General features: G+C 41.1%; 1 protein-coding gene across 1 annotated transcript in view; it reads left to right on the forward strand.

Annotated features, from left to right (window-relative positions):
- The window catches only part of adam23b (ADAM metallopeptidase domain 23b), a 56,287-nt gene that overhangs the window by 30,849 nt on the left and 2,167 nt on the right, over nt 1-23,271 (forward strand). The window contains exons 16-25 of the mRNA XM_089132951.1: nt 236-307; nt 424-510; nt 2,544-2,624; nt 2,728-2,778; nt 3,324-3,387; nt 12,323-12,428; nt 14,041-14,160; nt 15,111-15,279; nt 15,431-15,542; nt 18,199-18,289. Coding sequence (XP_088989077.1) covers nt 236-307; nt 424-510; nt 2,544-2,624; nt 2,728-2,778; nt 3,324-3,387; nt 12,323-12,428; nt 14,041-14,160; nt 15,111-15,279; nt 15,431-15,542; nt 18,199-18,289 — 953 coding nt within the window. The remainder of the gene's footprint in view (nt 1-235; nt 308-423; nt 511-2,543; nt 2,625-2,727; nt 2,779-3,323; nt 3,388-12,322; nt 12,429-14,040; nt 14,161-15,110; nt 15,280-15,430; nt 15,543-18,198; nt 18,290-23,271) is intronic.

Raw genomic sequence — 23,271 nt, forward strand, 5'->3', positions numbered from 1 at the left:
TATAATAATTACATATGAAAATTTGAATATTCGTGCACATCCCTAACTGACACACTAATTGATAGTTGACACTTGCAAAGTAAAGTGTGACCCATTTTTTAAAAATATATATATTTTTAAGATTTAAAGTAGATTACAAGGGCACTTTCAATTACATTTATAGAGAAACCCCAAAATGATGAAAATTCGTCCATTATCTGCTCATCCTCGTGTCGTTTGCATGTATGTCCTGCAGCTGTTTGAAGAGACCGAGTGTGGAAATGGATATGTAGAAGTGGGAGAGGAGTGTGACTGTGGACCAAGAGAAGTGAGTTGATGTGATACTCAGACAGCACATATACGGTAAAGCTCACTACAGTTTCACAGCAGTATTCAGCTGTTATATGTGTGTCTCCTCTCTCTCTCTGTGTGTGTGTGTGTTAGGAGTGCATCAAAGAGTGCTGTAAGAAGTGTTCTCTGTCTAACGGTGCACACTGCAGTGATGGACCCTGCTGCAATAAAACATGTCTGGTGAGAGTCAGTCACACTTACGCTGTAAAAATTAACAGTTGACTTAACTTAAAAAAGTGAGTAAATACACTTCATGTAATTTAAAAATTAAGTTGTGACCTTAAAGGGGGAATACCTAAGATTTTTGCATTAAAATATCCCAAAATCACAAGGCCAGTGTTATATATTTAGTTAAGATGATAACTTACAATATTCCAAATGTTTTAAACAATGTTTAAATCGCGAGAAAATTGAGATTTTAACCAAGGAAACGGGGCGTGTGAGCAGGGGTGAGCTGGGAGTCGCCAGTCAATCGAGTCATATCCGCGTTACCTCGGTTTCCGCTCGTACTACGTGTAGTCCTGGACAAATGCGGAAGTTGTAGTTGTGCGTTAGCGTCTATCAAGCAACAAACGTCAGCTTGTTTCGAATGGAGCACAATTATTCTTTACCGATTGCACCTGGTTCTTATAAACGCAAACGTCAACGAACGGGTCAACCAAACGACCCAAGAACAATTTGGGACAAGAGAAATAAAACCAGTGTGGCATTTCCTAAATGGAGAGAACTTGGTGAAAAACTCGAACTAGAAAGAGACGCCGATCTTGCATGTGTTTTACTTGACAGGTGAGTAACACCGTGTTCTGTATTCAAATTTCATGTCAGTAAACCATGCAAAACAATTAGTATTATTGTTAGAATGTCTTGTTGTCTATGCAAATGATGTGAAAAGTCGTAAGGTCATATTCACCGCGAATACTTCTCAGAATGTGAACTATTGGCTGTATCTTAGAAAACGACGTTTATCTGAAAAGTGTTTCAACCGTCCCGGCTCTCCCCTAACATCTGTGATAACTAATTTACTTTTAAACCTTACTTTTCTTGAAACAAAAACAAGCATGTTATTAAACGCAACAGTTATAATAACTAATTTTCGATTCCCGTCTGACTGATTTATCCACGGTGGAGTTGAAAACAACAGTTCCCATCATCCCGCGTTCCTCCGCGGCGTCATCAAGCAAAGCCGTTGTTGTTGTTTTGAATGTAGCGCCCTCTAGCGGCATAAAATCTTGGGTATTGTAGCTTTAACAATTCCAGATAGCTTTTTCCATTATGCAGGTGTCACCATTCTGTTCAGTTTAGGGTACGTTTACACGACAGCGATATGCTTAAAACGGTTAAAGCATATCGTTGTCGATATTAAAAGTTTTTCCTTTGAGTTTTCCACGTACAGACGACACAAGTGTCAAAGCGATCCCCATTCACACGGATACGCCGAAACGATTAAAAACGCTGTATTCTGCTGCCAGGCCAGTAGATGGCGATGAAACACAGTAGACTGAACACGTAATACGTACAGTATGTGCATGACTTCAGAGATTTGCGTTTTTGTTGTTTACACGGAGACCGTTTTCAAAAACGAGCACTTTGAAACGAGATTTTGCGTTTCAGGCGCACGAAACGCTGTTGTCGTGTAAACGAACAACCAAAACGGATAAAATGTTTTAATTTTTTAGTTGAAAACGGTGTCATGCAAACTCCCCCTTAGTTTAGTTTTCATGGATTGTTGTGATTATCGTCACTCATCATCAGTGTCATTGTTAGTTCATCCGTGTCAGCTGTTAGTTTAATCATCTCGTTTGAGTTTGTGTATGTATAGGTTACCTTTTCCTGCTCTCTTTGTCCACTATCGTTAACACTATGGTGTGTGTTTGTATTTTCTGTGTGGATCGCTAACCTGTTGGATTATTATAAGTAAAGTTACCCGTTTGTATCTTCATATTCTGTGTCTACGTCTTCCTATCTGCACACATCTGTTACTGAAGGAAGTTTAATTACTTAATCATTTTAAGGCAACGAGTTTAACACTACAGTACTGTTAAAGTGTTTATCAAGCTAATTTACATGTACATTAGTCAACATGTCAAAATAAGTGTACTTCTATAAGGCACGACAAATTAAAACATAATGAATTATAAATCTATGGGTGCTCATGCAATACAGTAAGCACAGGTAATCTTCACGAAGTGTGTCTCGTGTCTCTCTTGTCTCAGTTCTACCCGCGAGGTTACACCTGCCGCTATGCAGTGAATGACTGTGATATTTCAGAGACGTGCTCAGGAGACTCAGGCCAGGTCAGCACGACTCCAAACACATACAACAGTCTGATTATGCATGTCTTTATTGAACCTTTCTTTGCATCTCTCTGTGTGTGTGTGTGTGTGTGTGTGTGTGCAGTGCCCTCCCAATCTACACAAGCAGGACGGCTACTTCTGCTCTCTCGAACAGGTACACACACCTGAAGTCCATCACTAAAATTACATATTTAAATGCTGCAATGCTTTCGACTTATGAATTTACACATGGTTTATTTTAAAGCATATCAAAAACACCACATAACAACAACATTTTAACGCTGGGGGACTTTAAATGGCCAGTAACAGTATCAAGAAAGCAGGGGATGACCAGTCTGGAATTTGTTGTAATCTTGAAGAGCTTCGATCTGATATATATTTCTTTACAAAACTCATTTTAATTAAGATTTTACATTAGATAAAAGTAAACAGAGTTTCCATGTATGTAGGATTTTATTTTTTTACATCATACACCTATTTCCACTTCTATTATATTATCCACTTCCACTGTTCTATTATAATTATATTGGTAATGTTGAAGTAGAACGTATGTTCTACTTTATATGTTCATTAGCCATTGGAAAGAGTCATCATATTAATGCTATTGATCTCAATAAGGCCAGTAATCGTCTGATCAATCTGTCTGATTGATATATGAAGGTGTTTCACTTGATTGGTGGGATTGTGTTGTTTTTGCAGGGCCGCTGCTACGCTGGAGAGTGCAAGACGAGAGACAGTCAGTGTAAATATGTGTGGGGTCCAAGTGAGTGTCCATTACCTGTCGACATCAAGATGATGATGATGATGCTCTGTTGGTTTTGCTCTTACAGATAAGAGAAATCTAAACTGTTAAGGGTCTACTTTTATTTTTGTAAACTCACAATAACAACAAAACATTGTGCTTTTGTTAAAATAATGGCGCTTTCTGTCGATACGGTCTCAGTGAACTTGAGCGCATGACATGAATGAACTGAAACTCACAGTAGAGTCAGCTTAAACACTTAATCTCTGCAGCCGGAAACAGAAAACATCATTAATTAATTTTTCAATTAAAAAAAAAAAGTTTTTTTCACAACACATTCATAATCATTACTTTTACCGGTGCGCTGTGACAAGATTTATGTGTGCATTTATGCACTGATTAGGCTATATGTATTTTATATAGGCAATTAAAGGCACATTATTATGATTAATGGCTTATTAATATAATATAAATGTGGGATTAGTCGACTAATGACTAAACCCTCAGGTGTTCTTCGGTCATTTCTGATCGGAAAATTTTCAGTTTTGAAATTTTAAAAATCACAGCTTCATCAGAATGTTATGAAACGTCTCAGTAACTTACGTATGTAACCCTGGTTCCCTGAGAGGGAACGAGAGCTGCGTTGTCAAACGCGATGGGAACGCTCTGCGTGATTGCGTCGTGAAGCGTCTGTACAATCAGTCCAATGAGACAGTAGGACGTCAGGTGACGTCATCGACCAGGAAACTATAAAGCACCCTTGAGATCAGACCGCGACAGCTTCTGTGAAAGGCCTGAAGCAAGTCGATCAGGGCATGCAGGAATTATGGCAGGCGAACGCAGCTCTCGTTCCCTCTCAGGGAACCAGGGTTACATACGTAACCTGAGACGTTCCCTTTCAAGGGAACTTCGAGCTGCATTGTCAAACGCGATGGGAACCCCATACCCACTACGCCATGCTGAGAAATGCCCGTTCTGTGTGAAGTCCTTGCGCACACTAAGAAGCAAGCAACCTAGCCCCAGGAGTGGAGAGGCCAAGGTCATAAAATCTGACAAATGTATGCAGAGAGAACATCCTGCCGCATTACAAATATCAAGAAGGGAAACACTCGGAATAAAGGCCGTAGAGGCCGCCATACTTCTAGTAGAATGGGCCCGAACTAGTGTTAATTTTACCAGCCATTTTTAAATTTAGTTTCAGTTTTAGTCCAGTTTCAGCATCGCTTGTTAGTTTTTATCACATTTAGTCGACATCATCCCATTTTTATTTAGTCTAGTTTTAGTCGACTATAAGTCGAGCATTTTAGTCTTTATTTTAGTCCAAGAAAACATAATTTTATTCGTTTAGTTTTAGTCAAAAAAAACTGTCAACATTTTAGTCTAGTTTTAGTCAGGACATCATTTTAACCTTTTACTTTGTTGTCAGCAGATAATATTAAACATTTCCTAAAATTATTTCACAATTCAACATTTTCTTTCATCTTTTTGATAAAAAACACAATTTTAAGGAACACATGCAGACATGGAAGATGTACTGACAATATTTTCATATTTATTTTGAACATTGTTAAGGTTCAAAGACACAAACACAAATGCTTGCATTAAAACAAATAAAATACACCTGACAAAGGAAACAAATAAATAAAATAAAGTGTATTATGAACTTAACACAAGTGCTGGCTGTTTAAAGCTAGTTCACATAGAATAAAAAAATAAATAGATTTGAGGTCAATGTTGTGAAAAAAAAAAAAAAAACTCCAACTGATACAACAAAAGTGCTTTCCTGCCAGCTAGTTCACATGGTATATAAAGGTACAGTATTTAAGGTGAAACAAGGCATAGCTTGCTAGAACGTATGAAATCTTTTTAACTAATCTTTTTAAAGCGTCTGTCTGCTTTAATCAAATTTAACTGAAACTATAGTTGCCCGGCCAGTATAACATATCTAAGTTAGCATAAATTTAACTTATACAATTCTATCAACAAGTGGCTACGGTCGCTACGTGCTAAGAAGCTAACGCAACATAGCCAGCCTGGATACTAAATGCTATGAAAGTTAGCCATCATTAGTTAGTTTATCATTGTAACAAAATGTGTCCATATAGCACGTCTCTTCTTTCTCACGAGCCCCGTGCAAAGCATGTTTTACTTTTAACCTGTCGCCGCCGCCTCACCGTGAATCCAGCTCCTGTCTGCTCTGTGTTGTGTAGGCTACTCTGACTGACTGTGCCCGCCCGCTCCAGGTTTGAAAGTGGGTGTGTGGCGGAAGAGCTGACGAGGAGGAGGCGGAGGAGGAGACAGGATTTGACAAAACCATATCATATAATAATATGTAATTTTCGTCTCGTCTTTGTTCGTGAACTAAAATGTCCATAGATTTTAGCCCAGTCTTTATTTACCGAACTGCATTTTCGTCTCGTCTTTATTAGTCTACGAAAATTATTTCTGATTTACTCCTAGTTATTGTTTATTAGTGGGGATTTTAGTCTCGTCTCGTCTAGTTTTCGTTCGGTGAAAAATGTGCGTTGACGAAAATATTTTCGTTTAGTTTTCGTTAACGAAATTAACACTAGCCCGAACAGCCATAGGTGAAAGCTGTTCAGCCGCTTCATAAGCTAATGATATAGCCTCGACTATCCATTTGCTCATAACCTGTTTAGATGCAGGGGACTCTTTCTTGAGTGACCCAAAGCAGACAAATAATTGTTCAAAGTTACGCCACAGGGCAGCTCTGTGAACGTAGGCATCTAATGCCCGAACTGGATATAACAGGTTCAATCGTTCCTGATCTGGGGTATTAAAAGGTGGAGGATAAAAGGCCTGCAGCACTATAAGGCCCCCAAAAATTAACTGGGACCTAAGGAGTATAACCCGGTCTAGGGTATAGAAATGCTTTCACCATACCCGGTGCAGATTCCAGGCATAAAGGAGCAACCGACAGGGCATGCAAATCTCCTAATCTCCGGTTAATGAAACCGCAAGGAGAAATGTTCTCAAAGTGAGGAATTTTTCTGAAACCTCTTCAATGGGCTCAAAGGGAGCCAAAGCCAGACCCTCAAGTACAATGGCCAAATCCCAAGCCGGTGCTCTAAGTGCAGTGCAGGTTTCAACCTCATGTACCACCGAGAAAAACTAGTAATTAGAGGATCTCTCCCGATAGAAGTACCCCCCAGAGGGGTGTGGTAGGCCGATATAGCCGCCACGTAAACCTTTAAGGTAGAAGGAGATAATCCAGCAGAGAAACGGTCTTGCAAGAAATCAAGAACTGTACCAACAGGGCAGTTACCAGGATCTTGGTGATGTTCGCCACACCAGATGGAGAATAATTTCCATTTCAATGCATATAGTTTCTCTCGTGGAAGGAGCTCTGGATTGGAGAATGGTCTCAACGATCTCAGTCGAGAGACAGGATTCTATGAGCCGGGCCCCCTCAGAGGCCAAGCCACAGTATCCAAACTCCAAATGAGGGTGAACTCCCAGGAGCAAAGATATCGGGAAATGTGTACCGGTGTAGTGTTAACCACACCTAATACATCACATCCAGTCCAAGCAGAGCTGGATGTGTGAGGGAGAACCAAATAGAGCAATGCGTTGTACCAACGATTTGAAATGTCGACTGACTTTAGTTTGACTTTAGTTCTCCCTAAGAAGCTCCACCACCTCTGGGGTGAGTCTCCATTCCCTGGGCCTCAGCCCCTGCCTCAACAGGATATCTGCTCTGATATACGAGACCATCAGTGTTTTATCCGAAAGGACAAACACATAGTGACCTCTAGGGTCTGGCAGGAAGTATTGAGATTTTCGGGAATACCGCCATCACTTTTAGCCAATTATGTGCTAAAAGGTAGATGGTCCTGCCAAGTACCATTCGCCGAGCAACCACTCATGATCACCCCCATCTTGTCAGGGAAGCATCCGTCGATAGCATTATGCGTCGACAAGAAACCCCAAAAACTGGGCTTGGGCGAGGGACCAAGGCTCTTCGACATGACAAAGCACGAAGGCAAAGCCGCGTGACCTTGATCATGCGAAACGTTTTTCTCCTCGAAGAAAACCTCTTGGTCCTGAGCCATCACTGCATGGGTCTCATGTACAAAAGGCCAAAAGTAACTACGTTGGACACAGCTGCCATGAGAGACACCAGTCTAAAAAATGCTTGACAGTGAGTAACTGGCCTAGATATACCCCCCCAACTTGTGAGGGAAGCATCCGTCGATAACATTATGCGTCAACAGGAAGCCCCCAACAGTGGGCCTGGGTGAGGAACCAAGGTTCTTCCTCAAGACCGAAGCACGAAGGCAAAGCAGCGTGACCTTGATCATGCGAAAAACGTTTTTCTCCTCAGAGAAAACCCCTTGGTCCTGAGCCATCACTGCATGGGTTTCATGTACAGAAGGCCAAAAGTAATTACGTTGGACGCAGCTGCCATGATATATACCCCATTTACAGCTGTAAAAGGCTACACCTAGAAAAGTGGTCCTCAGAGCACACTCTTCTTGGCGTTGAGCAACAACCCCCAACATCTTAATATGAGACAGAACGACATCTCAATGCCGAACTGCCACATGCTCAGATTGAGCTAGGATCAATCAATCATTGATAGTATAATACGTAAATGCCCTGGAGTCCAGAGGAGCCAGAGCTGCATCCACGCATATTGAAAACAAAGGTGTGGGGTGTGAACCATGGCTGAATAGGAGAACCCGATATTAGTATGCTTCGCCCCCGAAAGCAAACCTCAGGAACCTCCTGTGATGAGGATGGAAAGATAAGTAAGCGTTCCTTTAAGTTTATTGAGAGAAACCAGTCCTCGGACTGAATCTGTGACACAATCATATTTAAGCATACTGAACTTAAGATTCTGAAACCTGCTGTTTAATTGACACAGGTCCAGAGTAGGACGCAACACCTCATCCTCTTTCAGAAACAATGAAGTAATGGCTGTCTGCTGGGAGGAGGAATCCCTTCTACAGCTCCTTTTACAGAAGTGTCAATACTTCCTGCTCCACAACCAAAGCCTGCTCGGGTCCACCACTACGAGGAGGACGCCTAGAAATCTGGGCGGACAAGAACCGAACTGAATTCTGAAACCCCTTTCTATAGTGTGCAGGACCCACTGAGAAATGTGTGGCAGTAGTTTTTACGCTGCCAGAAATTCTACTAGGGGAACCAGTCTCTCAAGACTGGCCTCTGGATTTGCTTGAACAATCATTTCGGTGCCCTGAAGCAGCGAACCGACAGGAAGCAACCGAACTGACCGCTCTACGACCCTCCTCGGAGGATCGTATGGGGACGCTGACACCTCGGTGTCCTGAACAGCGAACCGGCAGGAAACAACCGAACTGGCAGCGCTGCGACCCTCCTCAGAGAGTCGCACCCCAGAGGTTGCCGAGGAGAAACGATTTCTCAAAATCGTCCCTGCCCCGGAGGAACCCTCAGAAGCCTGATAGCCTCATTTTCTTGTCTAAGCTTTATTAGAGGTGATGACAGTCCTCAGATCTGCCTATCTCTTCACTAGCTTAGTTCCTACGACCCTCCTCGGAGGACCGTTGGATAAAGCAGGCACCTCGGCAGGCCCGGTTCTAGAACCAAATCACTGAGGGTGCTTTTGAAAATAGTGAGGGTGCTCAAATGTTAAACAATGTACAATATCCATGATCGAGTAGCCTATGTCCCTGTAAAAGTTTTTGACCTTTACATATCATTTCATATAGTTAAGATAAGAAATGTTACACACAGAGTGCTTTTTCCCCAAATAACAGCAGTAGCCTGTTGCAAATGTGTGAAGTATTGAAACTGATTTTAGTTAAGAAAAGTAACGTTCATGTTAGACATTTAGTTTATGACGACAATGAATCAGTGCTTTTAAACGAAAGAGCTGATTTAAAGATTAAATGCTGGTCACTCGACGGCGTCGGCACTTGCTGGGATTTATCACGGGTTTGCAGCCTGTGTTGGTTTGAATGAGTGTCATGCAGTGAAAGCATAGGCGTCGATTTCGGTGGGTCCCCACCAGATTTCGTCATTAGTAATTTTGTACCCACCACTTTTGGAAATATTGAGGCACGAACCTAATACAAATAAAACATCTCCAGTTAACTAGCAGAGCATTCATTTAGTTCGCTCTTACAGTAATTAAGAGATCTAGCTAGCGGTTCAATTTTATGTTTTTGAAATCAAGCTGAGCGCTTGTTGCCACTGCTGTCAGTTTCATGGATACAGTTCTCTTGCGGCTCGCGCAATCTTCACTCGGACACGCACTTCAATCTACCGCCGTTGCAGAGACTCTCCATTCATTTCAATATAGATACATTTATTGGCTATCTAAAGGCAGCCCCGTCTCAATAACGAATTTCCTGAGCGGGACGCACACACGCAAACCAAGTGCGCAATTAAAGGGACGGCTTCACCTATGCGTATTACGATCGCGAAAGGACACAACCAATCGAATGCATTAAACATGAAATACTGCAATAAATTCTGATGTGAAAAATCGCGTTAATGGATTTATATTGTGTAACCTATTATTTGTATGAGTGTGAAATCCATCAGTGTTTCTTTTGTCTGCAAAATCTCAACATGTGTGCGAATTAAAAATTAATCTGAGGGTGCTTTGACTTTTGTTTGAGGGCACTGAGGAGAAACGATTTCTCAAAACCATCCCTACCCCAGAGGGGACCACCCTTAGAAGCCTGACCGCCTCAGCGTCAGGGCTTCTCCTTTGTCCAAGCTTTTTTAGAGATAAACCAGTCCTCAGATCTTGCATTTCTCTAACTGGCTATAGTCTGTTCTGTTTGCACCTTGTGCTGCGAGGAGCTTAATAGGCCGAGACTGCTCTCGTCCAGCAGTCTCAGGAACATTGGTGAGGAAGAAACCTCTGGAACACCGCTGAATGGATTATTTCATAGTTTTCTTGAAAGCGGAGCGTCCAGAAGAACAGACATATTTTTATTTTCTCATTATCTTTATATCGGAAAAAACATATGTGGCCACCAGCGGGAACAACTGAAGTGGCAGCGCTGCGACCCTCCTCAGAGAGTCGCTCCTCACACTCATTCCATACCCACCAGGGCTGCCTAATAAAAATGTATTCATTATTTATGATGGCTGGTGGGTAACGTCGGGGATAAAAATGATGACACTGACTCGGGAGAGAGAAAGCTTGCAAGCGTCTCTTAACCCGAGGCACTGAAATACCCAAACATTGCTATAATATGGGGATTAAACACATAAAATATAAACCCAGACGAGGAGGCTGAGAAACAGAGTTTTCTAGTTTTTAAGATAAATTTAATCTAAAAACTCTTATTTATTTTTCAATCTCATAATGTTCAGCTAGCCAGTAAAATTTTAACTGGCAAAAGCATAAATAAAACCTCCTTTTAAAAGCTCCTCTTTATTCAGCAGATATGAGCTGACTTATTTATTAATTCATTTAAAAGTCAAACATCTGCCTTTCTCTAAACATTTTTATTTGTTTGTACTGTTTCTTTTAAAAACAAAACACTAACGATACCAATTCCTCGGAACTGGAAATCGCAGTCCAGATCTGGCATGTGAAAACTCAGATAGAGCTGAGCTCGTCCCAACCCCCGCTGTCAGATCCATTTGCGAACCCCGAAATGCGAGTCGTCTCCGTGCCTCGGCAACAGAGAGACCCGCGCCGGGAACGCGAACCGAACCGAACCGTCCTCCTCGGAGAACGCCCGGCGGGAGCGGAGCGTCCTCGCGGACAGCTTCTCGCAATGCCCACAATCAGCTCCCTCGAGAACTGACTGCTGGCATGCTCCACTCCCAAACAAATAGCTGATGTGTGTCCCCACCCGTGATGTAACGAGGGCAGGGAACCACACAGCGTCTCTAATCTTGCTTGCCATAAATATAGATATATATTTCTTTTCTTGGCTTTGACAAACAACAATAAATAGACAAGGACAGAGTACAGAGGTCGCTTGCTGAAGGCTACAGAAGCTGTCGCCGCGGTCTGATCTCAAGGGTGCTTTATAGTTTCCTGGTCGATGACGTCACCTGACGTCCTACTCTCTCATTGGACTGATTGTACAGACGCTTCACGACGCAATCACGCAGAGCGTTCCCATCGCGTTTGACAACGCAGCTCGAAGTTCCCTTGAAAGGGAACTTGATAACTTTTATGGCATATTGTATGTGAATACAAAAAAAAAATGAGGTCATGATCTGAGCATGCTAAGTGGTCTTAAAAAAATAGTTACACTTGTGGTCTTTGCTCAAAAATGACCGACCCATAGGAAATGAATTGGAAATTGACAAAAACACAAAAATTCACAAATTTTTAATTATTTTTTTAAACGTTTTTTTTTAATAAAAAATCGTTTTTGAGATTGTTTCAACTATATCAAATCCACCAAAAAAAATGTGTTCATAAACAGCTGGGGAATTCACATGCTTCTCCATAGAGAACTGTATGCCATCTAGTGGTTACACCATGATTCTTTTTCTCTATACTGTAACCAGGTGGTGCTAATTTTCTTCAAAAAATATTTTTTTTTCTGAAGGCCTAGACTCTATATTAAACTAAAATACTGAATTAATAATTTTTGAAAAAAATAATAAATAAATATATATATATATATATATATATATATAATTATATACATTTTTACATTTTTCCATGGCAAACATTGACCATAAATATTGCATAAATATTAATAAATTCAATCAAATTGTCTCAAAATACTAAATTACTAAGAATAAATATTATAGAACAAAAATAAATTGCATTGGTTTTACTGGGATGGAGGAAATGTAATTTTTAGGTGTCCGGTCTTTTTTGACCGGGAAGATAACAAGTGTGACTCTGAAACGAAGAGCACCTGAGGGTTAAATACTGTAGATACGGTAAACTACCATTAGTCAATCTAGCTTATCTATACTGAAGTTTATTCAGTTTCTCTGCTTTTTCTCTGTTTTCATGCAGAGGCTGCGAGTTCAGAGAAGTTCTGCTATGAGAAGCTGAACACTGAGGGCTCAGAGAAGGGCAACTGTGGTCAAGATGGAGACAAATGGATCCAGTGCAGTAAGCAGTGAGTGCAAAACCATTCAACCATTGTGACTAAAGATCCACTTCTCTCTGGGATATTCTGATCTACATACAGTATGGCTCGGGTGTTTTATTAGTAAGGGTGTCACGATTTCGATTTTCGAAATCGATCGAAATGAATTCAAAATCTCGAACTTGGAATCGTCGATGCTGCGATTCAACCTCCTCTAACTCGGCTACAGCCATTCAAAAGATGGCATTATGTATCATTTTATCATTTTATTTAGCAGAATATCTCCCCATCACTGATGCGTCCAAATCGCTCTCAGTCACCATATGTTTGGTCTAAAACGCGACTACTCTCCTGTATTGCCGGAGGACAGCAAATGTGAGGTTTCTGTCATCTTTGCAGTACTGTGATATGAAGAATGTGCAAAGTAACATATTTTAGCATCAGTGTCACATGACTAAACTTACGTCATCTTTTTCAAATACCTCCGGCTTCAGTCCACACTACAACGCGAAACGGCGTTTCCAAATGTATCCGCTTTGGAGAGCGTTTTCCAAAAGCTACGTTTTCATTGACGTAAAACGCCGTCTCAGTGTGGACGGAAGGCCAAACGAAAACTTATTAGTGTGGACATGGTCTTAAAGGAGTAGTTCACTTTTGAAAAAACTTTTGCTGATAATTTACTCACCCCCATGTCATCCAAGATGTCCATGTCTTTCTTTCTTCAGTCGAAAAGAAATGAAGGTTTTTGATGAAAACATTCCTGGATTTTTTCCATATAATGGACTTCAATGGGAACCAAACGGTTCAAGGTCCAAAGGAACTTTCAGTACAAACTGCAAACTGTTCAAATGGCTTTAAACGACTCCAGACGATGAATAAGGGCGAAACGATCGCTCATTTAATAAATAAATAACAAAGTTTAAGTTTTATAAGCTCAAACGCTCGCCTTGCTCTGTTCTGTCACGCACTCCTGTTCGAACTCGTTCATCAAAATGAACAAATCTTTTTCCGAGTCATTTGGTTCATTCGGCGAAAAAAACGAATGAATTGATTCGGAAAAAGATTTGTTCATTTTGTTGAACGAGTTCGAACAGGAGAGTCACGGACGTGCATCACAGAACAGAGCAAGGCGAGCGTTTGAGCTTATAAAACTTAAACTTTGTTATTTTTTTTAAAAATGAGCGATCGTTTCGCCCTTATTCATCGTCTGGAATCGTTTAAAGCCCTTTGAACAGTTTGCACTGAAAGTTTCTTTTGGACCTTGAACCGTTTGGTTCCCATTGAAGTCCATTATATGGAGAAAATCCTGGAATGTTTTCATCAAAAACCTTAATTTCTTTTCGACTGAAGAAAGAAAGACATGGACATCTTGGATGACATGGGGGTGAGTAAATTATCAGCAAAAGTTTTTTCAAAAGTGAACTACTCCTTTAACGTCTCAAAAATACTTTGTAAAATATACTTTTTAAACATATTCACTTTAAGGGTGAGATTTGTTGGTAAAGTTGAATATACACATACAAAGAAAAGAAAATGATTGAAACTGTACAGTCCTCTGATGTCCAGCAGGAGTGTGTGTTATTGGTGTGAATTGTAGTGTTATGTTCTCACAGTAGTGTCGCTGTGATCTCTATATTCGCAGTGATGTGTTTTGCGGGTATCTGTTGTGCACTAACATGGGCCGAATCCCACGGATAGGAATCATGAAAGGAGAAGTCACTCCCACAAACTTCAACCATCAGGGCAGAGTGATCGACTGCAGGTGAGAAGCTCAGAGGCAAACGCATGATCAAGACCTTTTAGAGCCCGACCGATGAAGGATTTTGAAGACTGATACCGATACAAATATTTGTTGGTTTTAAAATCCGATATTCCGATATATCGGCCGATATTTTTTTTATTATTTTTTTCAGAAACGTGCAACAAAACATTAACAGATTTCCCTAACATAGTTATTTGTAGTTATTTATGAGTTTTAACTAAAATGATATGATAATGCATTTTAAAAAGAAACTTGTTTCTTTTATTGTCATAACAGAACAGACGGATGATAGTGGCATTAGCTAGCTTAGTGGTCTACGATGAGCCATAATTTAGCAATGGATAACGTCATACTGCAAATTGTAAAACATACATGTTCAATATAACAGGCCAAGGAGAGATGATGCGTCTCATTGCTATAACTGTCACGCGCTATTAAAGAAATACTTCAGTCACATTGTCAAAAGTTAAAAGGACAGTCGGTCAACTACACTAACAACGTAACGTAATTATTACTAGCTAATTCCGCTTCACTCTCGGCTTATTTAACAACAGCAAAACTGGACATGATAGACACAAATGTTGCCATGCTTATTTGAGTTAAGAGATCTGATGGGGATGTTCTTTTAATTGTTGTGACCAACTCAACGAGTGTTGCCAACAGGAACGGTGTAGAGCGCCCTCTGGTGGACAAACTATACAACTCCAACACTCATGACATGGTTCAAACGTGATTCGTCCGTTTTTATTTGATTTTTTAAATATTCATTTATCGGCCATTATAACTGCCGATACCGATAGTTTGGAAAATGCCTAATATCGGCCGATAATATCGGTTTTGCTTTTGCATCTATTTCAGAGCCAATTGCAAAATATCACAGTATTCATTACTGAGATTATGCCGCCAATATCAGAATCTGATCTGAACACACACACACATTGTTTTGTCAGCGGTGGCCACGTCTTGCTGGATGATCAGACTGATCACGGTTATGTTGAGGATGGGACTCCATGTGGTCCATCAATGATGTGTCTGGACAGGAAGTGTCTCCCTATCCAGGATCTGAACCTGAGCTCCTGTCCCAGTGGACACGACGGACACATCTGTTCCAGTCATGGGGTGAGAGCTATCCCGAACACACACACTGAACACACGCAATGCTGAGGATTACATTTTCCAAAATCCATTTTTTTATTATGCTAAGAAAGTAATGCCTAATTAACGTGATTTGTATTTTCTGTATTGTTTTGCCGATTTTAATATTAAACAGGTGTGCAATAATGAGGCGGCTTGTACATGTGACACAACATGGGCGGGGACGGACTGTAGCATGCCTGACCCTCCAAAAGAGCCGGCCCCCAGTGAAGATGAGGAGCCCAAAGGTTTGCTTCGCTCTTACACAAACACACATGCTTACACACACATACCCAATGGGTAACACTTTACTTGAAGGAGTGTTCATAAGACTGACATGACACATGCCATAAATATGAACGTTTTATGCATGTTTATAACAACTGTAATTAAGTGTCATTCGCTCAATTATGACATTTTCAATGCAAATATGACATTTTATGGCAACTTGACAAACCATTACATCATAACCTGTCATAAATATGTCTTAAACATGACATAGCAGATTAAATATCAAACTTAAGAAACCACCTAGCTTTATTGGATTACATTACATTAAACTGTCAGGTGGTTGGTTTTGACATTGGCTGTCATGAGGCCATTATAACTTTTTAATGACAAATTCATGACACAGTTATAATGGCCTCATGACAGCCAATGTCAAAACCAACCACCTGACAGTTTAATGTAATGTTAACCCATAAAGCCAAGTGGTTTCTTAAGTTTGATAATTAATCTGCCATGCAATGACATATTTATGTCAATTTATGTTGTCTTGGTAATGTCAAGTTATCATAACAAAGACATGTCAATGTCATAATGGCAATAAAATGTCATAACTGAGCGAATGACACTTAAAGGTGCCATCTGTAAAAATTGAGGTTAAAATATCCCAAAAATGAGCAACACGCATCAAAAGATTGAGAAGAAATAAGGTTGATGATGTCATTAAAAAACTGACAAGTAATAGTGCTGCCGAGATATTAACCTGAATTAGCATGCTAAATTACTAGCCCCGGCCCGGCAGGTGTCGTAATACCAGTTTCGACCATGGGAGGCGGTATGCGGGCGGGCAACGTTACCACCAGCCAAACTGCAGTACACGAGTAAGTCGCGCTCGCGCCAGCTTGTGTGTACTTGAACCTGACGTCAGTCGTGTGGAAAATACAGCCCACTACTACATTTCAGTTCAGGGAAGAGTTAAAAAAAAATGATTGGTCGATATTATGCATAAGGAATACATTTTGGTAAGTTGTAGCATACTGTATCTTTCAACAGTGTTCGTGTTCTTTTACCATTAGCTAGTAGAGATGATCGGTTCACGTGTGCTAGGGATCTGTCGTGTAAAGCGCCAATACTGTATTTATTGTTTGAATTGCGTAATAAAATGAACAGAATCTGAGAGCTGACATCGGTCTCAGTGTCCTTTTCTGTGCATGACAAAAATGTGTGGCGTGAAAGTGTGTGAAAAGTGTTGTGAGAGTTGGCAGCTCTGAAAGACGCTAGCTTGGTCCACATCAGGGAATTGCTGTCTGTCAAATTAATTCAAACTAATGATAAAAATGTAATATGAACAAATCGAATATCATAAAACTAGAAATAATAGCCTGGGCTTTAATTTTCCCATATCGTCGAAATGCACCGACTTGTCTATGAGACGGCCCTTATAATTTAGTATTGAGATGTTGTTCATTAAGTCTCTAATCTCTGAAAATCTCCAAATGCTCCACGTGAAACTGCGGTCTTCCAACCTTTTACTATCGCGTCAATTGATTTGATGAATATGCACGAGGGAGACAGAGCAACACAGCACTCGCCCATATTGTTTGAAGACATGAGAGAGCGCGTGGCCGTGGAGGTATTTCTGGAGGTATACTGCCCCCATCTGGTATGGAACATGTTGTATGATTTGATTTTAAATCCCATTTGGCACCTTTAATGACAGTTGTCATTAACATGCATAAAACCTCCTTCATATTCATCACGTCATGTCAGTCTTATGCACACCCCTTCAAGTAAAGTGTTACCACACAAATTGGAGCTCATTCATAAAACACCAGCTAAAAGGGATTTCAGTTTAAATAGTTTTTCAATTTTGAATGGATTCATGATCAACGATTTCTGCACAGAAATGCAGTATATTTAAATCCTACTGAATCTAAACTTTTGATCTATAATGTACTATTATTGTTTTAGTAGAAATAGTAATTTTAGTAATTTAGTTGTCTGTCCACTGTAGTGCATATATGCGTTTCAAATATACAAGCTAATACATGACACATTTCCTAAAATCATAATGTAAAAATTGAGACAAGCGCCACCCAGTGGACAGGAAAGAATAAATCAGAGAGGGGGGAAACTAAACTCTAAGAAAAGTTTGTGAAAATAGTAAATAATACAATTTTCACAGGTGTATTTAGATTTAGGCATTGTATTAAATGAAATGTCTGTAAATTAACAGATAATATCCTGGAAGAACTATACTAGTACCTTTTTTCTTCAATCTTCAATCGTCTTAAATCATCCTTGCTGAATTATAGATTTAAAAATCTTCCAGACCCCAAACTTTTGATCAATGATCAGCAGAATGAACAAGCATTAACAGGAAATCCCAAAGGTAAAAAGCTTGTTCAGAAATGGTGACAAACACTTGATGAATAAAATAACGTGTTTCTTGTTAAACGTTATTAAAAAAATGAATATTCAAATATTTGTTATTTATGAGCCCAAATATATGAATACAATATTTTTGAAAAAAGCCTGTCCCCGGATTGAAATAACAAACATCAAACATGCCATAAAATTCTGGATCTTTTAAAACACCATCTGTTTTGCTGGAACAGATATTTTGAGCTCTAAAAAAATCAAAGCTCATGTCCCGTTTCCCTACACTTGCCCAAACAGGTCCCAGTGCCACCAATCTCATCATAGGGTCCATCGCAGGGGCTATCCTGGTGGCAGCTATAGTCCTGGGTGGGACAGGCTGGGGTTTTAAGTAAGCACCAGTCTGCATGTCTCTTCGCTCTAGGCAACACTATACCTGCAGCTTACACTTATATGCTTTGAGTTTCTGCTGCAGATTCTGTAACAGGAGAGAAACGCTCTGCAGACGGAGTGAACAACTGAGAGCTAGGGCAAATAATGCAGAACTCTTGAGCGTTAAAACCTGGTTTAAATTTCACTGCCGCAGAACCTCAAACCAGCTTGTAGGGCCCAGCTGAAATCCTGACCTGCATGTTAAAATGACACACAGCTTCAGTTGTCATTCACCAAACTGGCATTCATAGCAAAGCCAGGGATACTGAATCTACATACTGCAGAAAATGTGGGAAATGGATAGTTTAGAATCAGCTAAAACTAACAGCTTTAAAACTTCTAATACTGATTGATTATCTGTTTCTACGGACATCTATGCATAACCCGTCCGCCATATTGAAACAGTCAAAGCCAGTCCATGATACCTTGAGAGCAAGTTGATTGTGAGACTGCAACCTACAGTAGTTATTCACATTCATCAGTATCCATATCCGCAATAATCTAAAATCTTTGATTTTCACAGGATTTAGTTTATCATTCATGTTAAAATTCTGCATATGGTAAATAAAAAGGAAAATTAGTTAAAGCTCTGATAAATATTATTGATCATCAGAAAACCCTACAGCCATATTGCTCTGAGCTTCTAATGAAATCAGTGAATGCCTCAGGTTACGTATGTAACCCCATTCCCTAAGAAAGACCAGGATGAAACTCAGCCATCTTGAACCATGCAAGAACCGAGACAACAGAGGATACCTCCCAACAGAAACCTCTTTTGATGGTATGTGGCTATAGCTGAGATGGCGGCCACATATACCTTTGGTGTATACAGGGTCAAAAGTAACTACAGCACTGAACCGGCAGTTGAGTGGGTCTAAGTGGCGCTGTTTGCACCATTATATGAAAAGTTTTCAGGTCTCCAGCCTGGGGTGGTGATTGTCCCTTCCACTTGAGACAGAAGATGTTTCTGAACTGTAATCTCCCATGGAATACCGTCCAGGAGAGATATCATGTACTTGAGAACCATACTTGAGTCGGCCAGAACAGAGCCACAATGAGAAACGGACCCTCGCTAGAACCCCCAGAATTAGAGCCATCAGAGAAAAAAGCAGCCTTGGCCATGTCTGTACTATGAAAGAGGAGCTGGAGGGGTAGAGGGCGAACCAGAGGGGACAGTGGCTCATCTCCATGGAGGCAAACAGGTTCACTACCTCTGCCATATGGACTCCACTACCTGTGGATGGAGTCACCATTCCCAGGGCCTCAGCCCGTGCCTCAACAGGATATCTGCCCCCAAGTTTGCACCCTTGCCTGAAAAGGGAATACAAACACGGACCGCCCTGGCGGTTTACAGAAGAGTCTGTGCAGACCAACACATGAAAGCCCCTCAGGAGTGGAATTAAGTGTTTCAAGTCCAAAAACACTGCTCTCATATCTAGATATGTGCCAATGAAGATGAAGGTCCCCCAAATCCCACTGGCTGGACGACCATTAAAAACTGCACCCCATTCTGTGAGAGAGGCATCTGTTGTTAAAGTCTTGTGACTGCAACATGCCCCAAGAGCCTGGCTTTTGTTCAGGAACCGTGACTCCTTCTGAAGTCATAAGAGCACTTAACCCATGACACGTGACCCTTGTAACCCTGAGGGGGGATCAGAGGATGAAATCCCCTGCTTTTGAGCCAAAACTGTTGGCCTAGTGGAATGATGTTGGCCACTGCCGCCATGCGCTCTGAACTTGAAGAACTGAGAGCTCCTGACCTATCTTGATATCTTTCATAGCATTTAGAAACAATTCTACATGTGCGAGAGACAGACGTGCCTGTGTTGTGGTCAAGTCCCAAACAACCCCAAGGAAAGTGGTTCTCTGAGCGGCAGAAAGCAGTCTCAATGTTGCGTCGTCAGCTCTTACGACTGAGCCAGTCGTAGTTCAGTTCATGTAGTTCAGCACATAAGCCACGTTTCAACTGCAATTACCAGGAACTCTTTGTCCCTGGAACTTTTTTCATAGGAACATTTTTTTGCCCCAGACCGCTTGCTTACTGCGTTTACACCGCAGACTAAAGTACCGGTCCGGGGCGGGAAGATTATGTGGTGACGTTGAACTGCACGTTTGTTTTGAGTTTTTGTATGGAGGAGATTCAAGCTGTGCTGCTTTTGTGTGTGATTGGTTTACTAACGAGGTAATAAACAAAATTGCAGAAAAGAGACCCCAAACCTTATTCAGAAAGCTTGTAATGCTAGATATAAAAGTAGACGTTTGTTATCAGCGGACATTGACCGTGAGATGGATGGGACGAACGCGCCATCGGGCAGAAAGAACAAGTGGTAAGAACCAATCAGCATGTTCAGCGCACAAGTCCCGAAAGTTCCCGAACTCTGAAAAAGTACTACCTCGCTAGCAGGGACTTTCTGGGGGCGAAATTTTTACCCGAAACTTCATTTAGACGCTGGTTCCTGCGGTGTAAACACACCGAGTACCACCCCAGTTCCTAATTCCTGGGGAAAGTTTCCACAGTGGAAATGCAGCTATAGATGCCTTGGAGTCTAAAAGGAGCCAGAGCACCATCCATGCACTTGGTAAAGATGTTTGGGGATAGAGCTAGCCTGAAAAGAGCCCCTGAAAGCGAACCTGAGAAACTTCCTATGTTCTGGCAGAATTTTGAGGGAAAGTAGGCATCCTTTAGATTTGTCACAAACCATTTCTCGAACTGGATTTGCAACACAACTAAACTTTAGGGTGAGCATCTTGAGTCTGTATGTCCAAAGAGTACGGTCCAAGCCCTTCAAATCTATAATCGGATGCAACCCCCATCCTTTTTTTGGCACAATAAAGTACCGACTGTAGAACCATAAGTCCCTCTCTGGAAGGGGTACACTTTCCATGGCCCATTTGCCAAGAGAGACTGTAGTTCTTGTTTAGTACCACTGTAGCTACAACGCCATTGAATCAAGGTCGACGGAAGGCAAACCGAATCCTGTAAACTTTCCTGAGATATGTTTCAGCACCCACTGAGACAAGTTTGTTAGCTGCTGCCACAAAGTCTTACAGCCCTGAATCGGTGAACTGGCAGGGACCAACCAGGTGGGGCAATTGATAATATCGCTCTTGAGTGAAGATGGGGCGAATAGCCTGTTGGGGCCCTGAGGAAGGTCTGGCATATGATGTCTTGGTGTAGATCTCCCCTGGGAGGTGATGCTATTGGGGGCCAGAATCCATGAATGTCAGGACTATTTCTTTGCCATCTTAGAGGATCATGTCTCCCCCAGTATGGCTGTGCCTGAGTGGGGTTCCCTGTCCCCTTTGTGAGGGGTTACGTGTCAACATGTTGTCATACTGTTCTCCTCTCCTATCAGTGGGCCCTGGCCTGGAGTGGCTGGTGGATGGTACCAACTCCTGGCTATGGTGAGGTATAGTATCTGTACCTATACCTCCTGGTATATGTTGACGATGGTGTTGACAACATCGCCTAACAAGGCAGATTGGGGTGGCCCTACATAGCTCTTTAACTCCATTCAGGGCAAATTCCTCTTCATAATCCAATTCTTTAAGCTGGTCTGCCTGGTAAGCCTGCAAAACTGCCATGGTGTGCAGGGACGCACCAGCCTAACCTGCTACCATGTAAGCTTTACCCACATGGGCCGAAGTGACCCTACAAGGCTTGGTGGCTAAGGCAGGTTACACAGTCATGAAAGTATACTCGAAGTACACTTAAATGGCTTTTATTTAAAAAATACTATTGTGGTATTTTTGAAAATTCATTGATTTTTAATGTTACTGAGCATTTCTGAAATTTCTGTATTTCTGAGTCTGAAATGTTAATGTTCCAAGATGGCGGGCGCGTTGGCGTATCTTGAGTAGTCTAATGTGGTATCTAGAATAGATATCTATGCATACAAAGTTGAGACTGGTCAGTAACTTCCTACAATGAGCTTCATGTCCACAATCCATTTTAAAGGGCTATTTTACCCCAAAATGAAAATCCTGTCATCATTAACTCTTGTCATTCCAAACGTATGACTTTCTTTCCAGAGTGCTCTTTTCTACTAAATGAAAATTATATATAATTGTATAGGGATTTGATTAGATTACGATCCCTCTATGATTGAGATGCATCATGAAATTGACACGAATTCAGCCGTAATATAAACGTAATTGGAGAGACAATATGTCTAAAAAATTTAATTTCAGATAATTTGTGCTTGACTGACAAAAAATAAATTCATACAAGATTGGGGGGTTTGTAAATGATGATTGAATTTTCATTTTTGAGTGCACTGTTCCTTTAAGTGATGAAGTGTGTGGTTAAGTAATGGAGGAGTGTGGCGAGACATCATGTTAACCATTGCACTCTCTTTCAGTTTTGTGTAAACTCAACATGAGAGCAGGGTCTCAGCTTTAGACATGACACATGCTCTTCACTTCCTGTCTCCTTGCGGAGCTGCTGGCTGGCAAACCCACCTGGTACCGACAGCTCTTACTGGCACTGGTCTGCATGACCATGTCCAAAAATGCTGGCATTTCACTCTCACACACAATTATCCCATCTGCATGGGGCTGTCCAGGAAATGCATCATTTTGAAAGGGCGTTCACACTGACAGTGATTCACCTCATTCGCTGGAGGTTGCCAAATTACGGTAGTGCTAGGTGATGTTTCTACTCGACTGCAGTGTGCGTCAACTGTATGTAGGCGGATCCTCAAAACTCTTCGCTCCCATTTACGCGCAGTTTTTTTCTGATTAATTGCTAAGAATTATGGTTATAATATTATCGCCATTATTTACAAACCCAAATACACAGCATGAATGATGAACTTCCATACAGTTAGTGTGTTACTGGCCACTGTTGTAAACTCGCGTCAAATGCGGATGCATGAGGTAATCGGAGCTGCTAACACACACACACACACACACAAAGGAGGTCTAGAAACACGTCCTCTG

The sequence above is a fragment of the Pimephales promelas genome, chromosome 7, assembly GCF_988280905.1.
Source record: "Pimephales promelas chromosome 7, fPimPro1.hap1.1, whole genome shotgun sequence".
Taxonomy (NCBI): domain Eukaryota; kingdom Metazoa; phylum Chordata; class Actinopteri; order Cypriniformes; family Leuciscidae; genus Pimephales; species Pimephales promelas.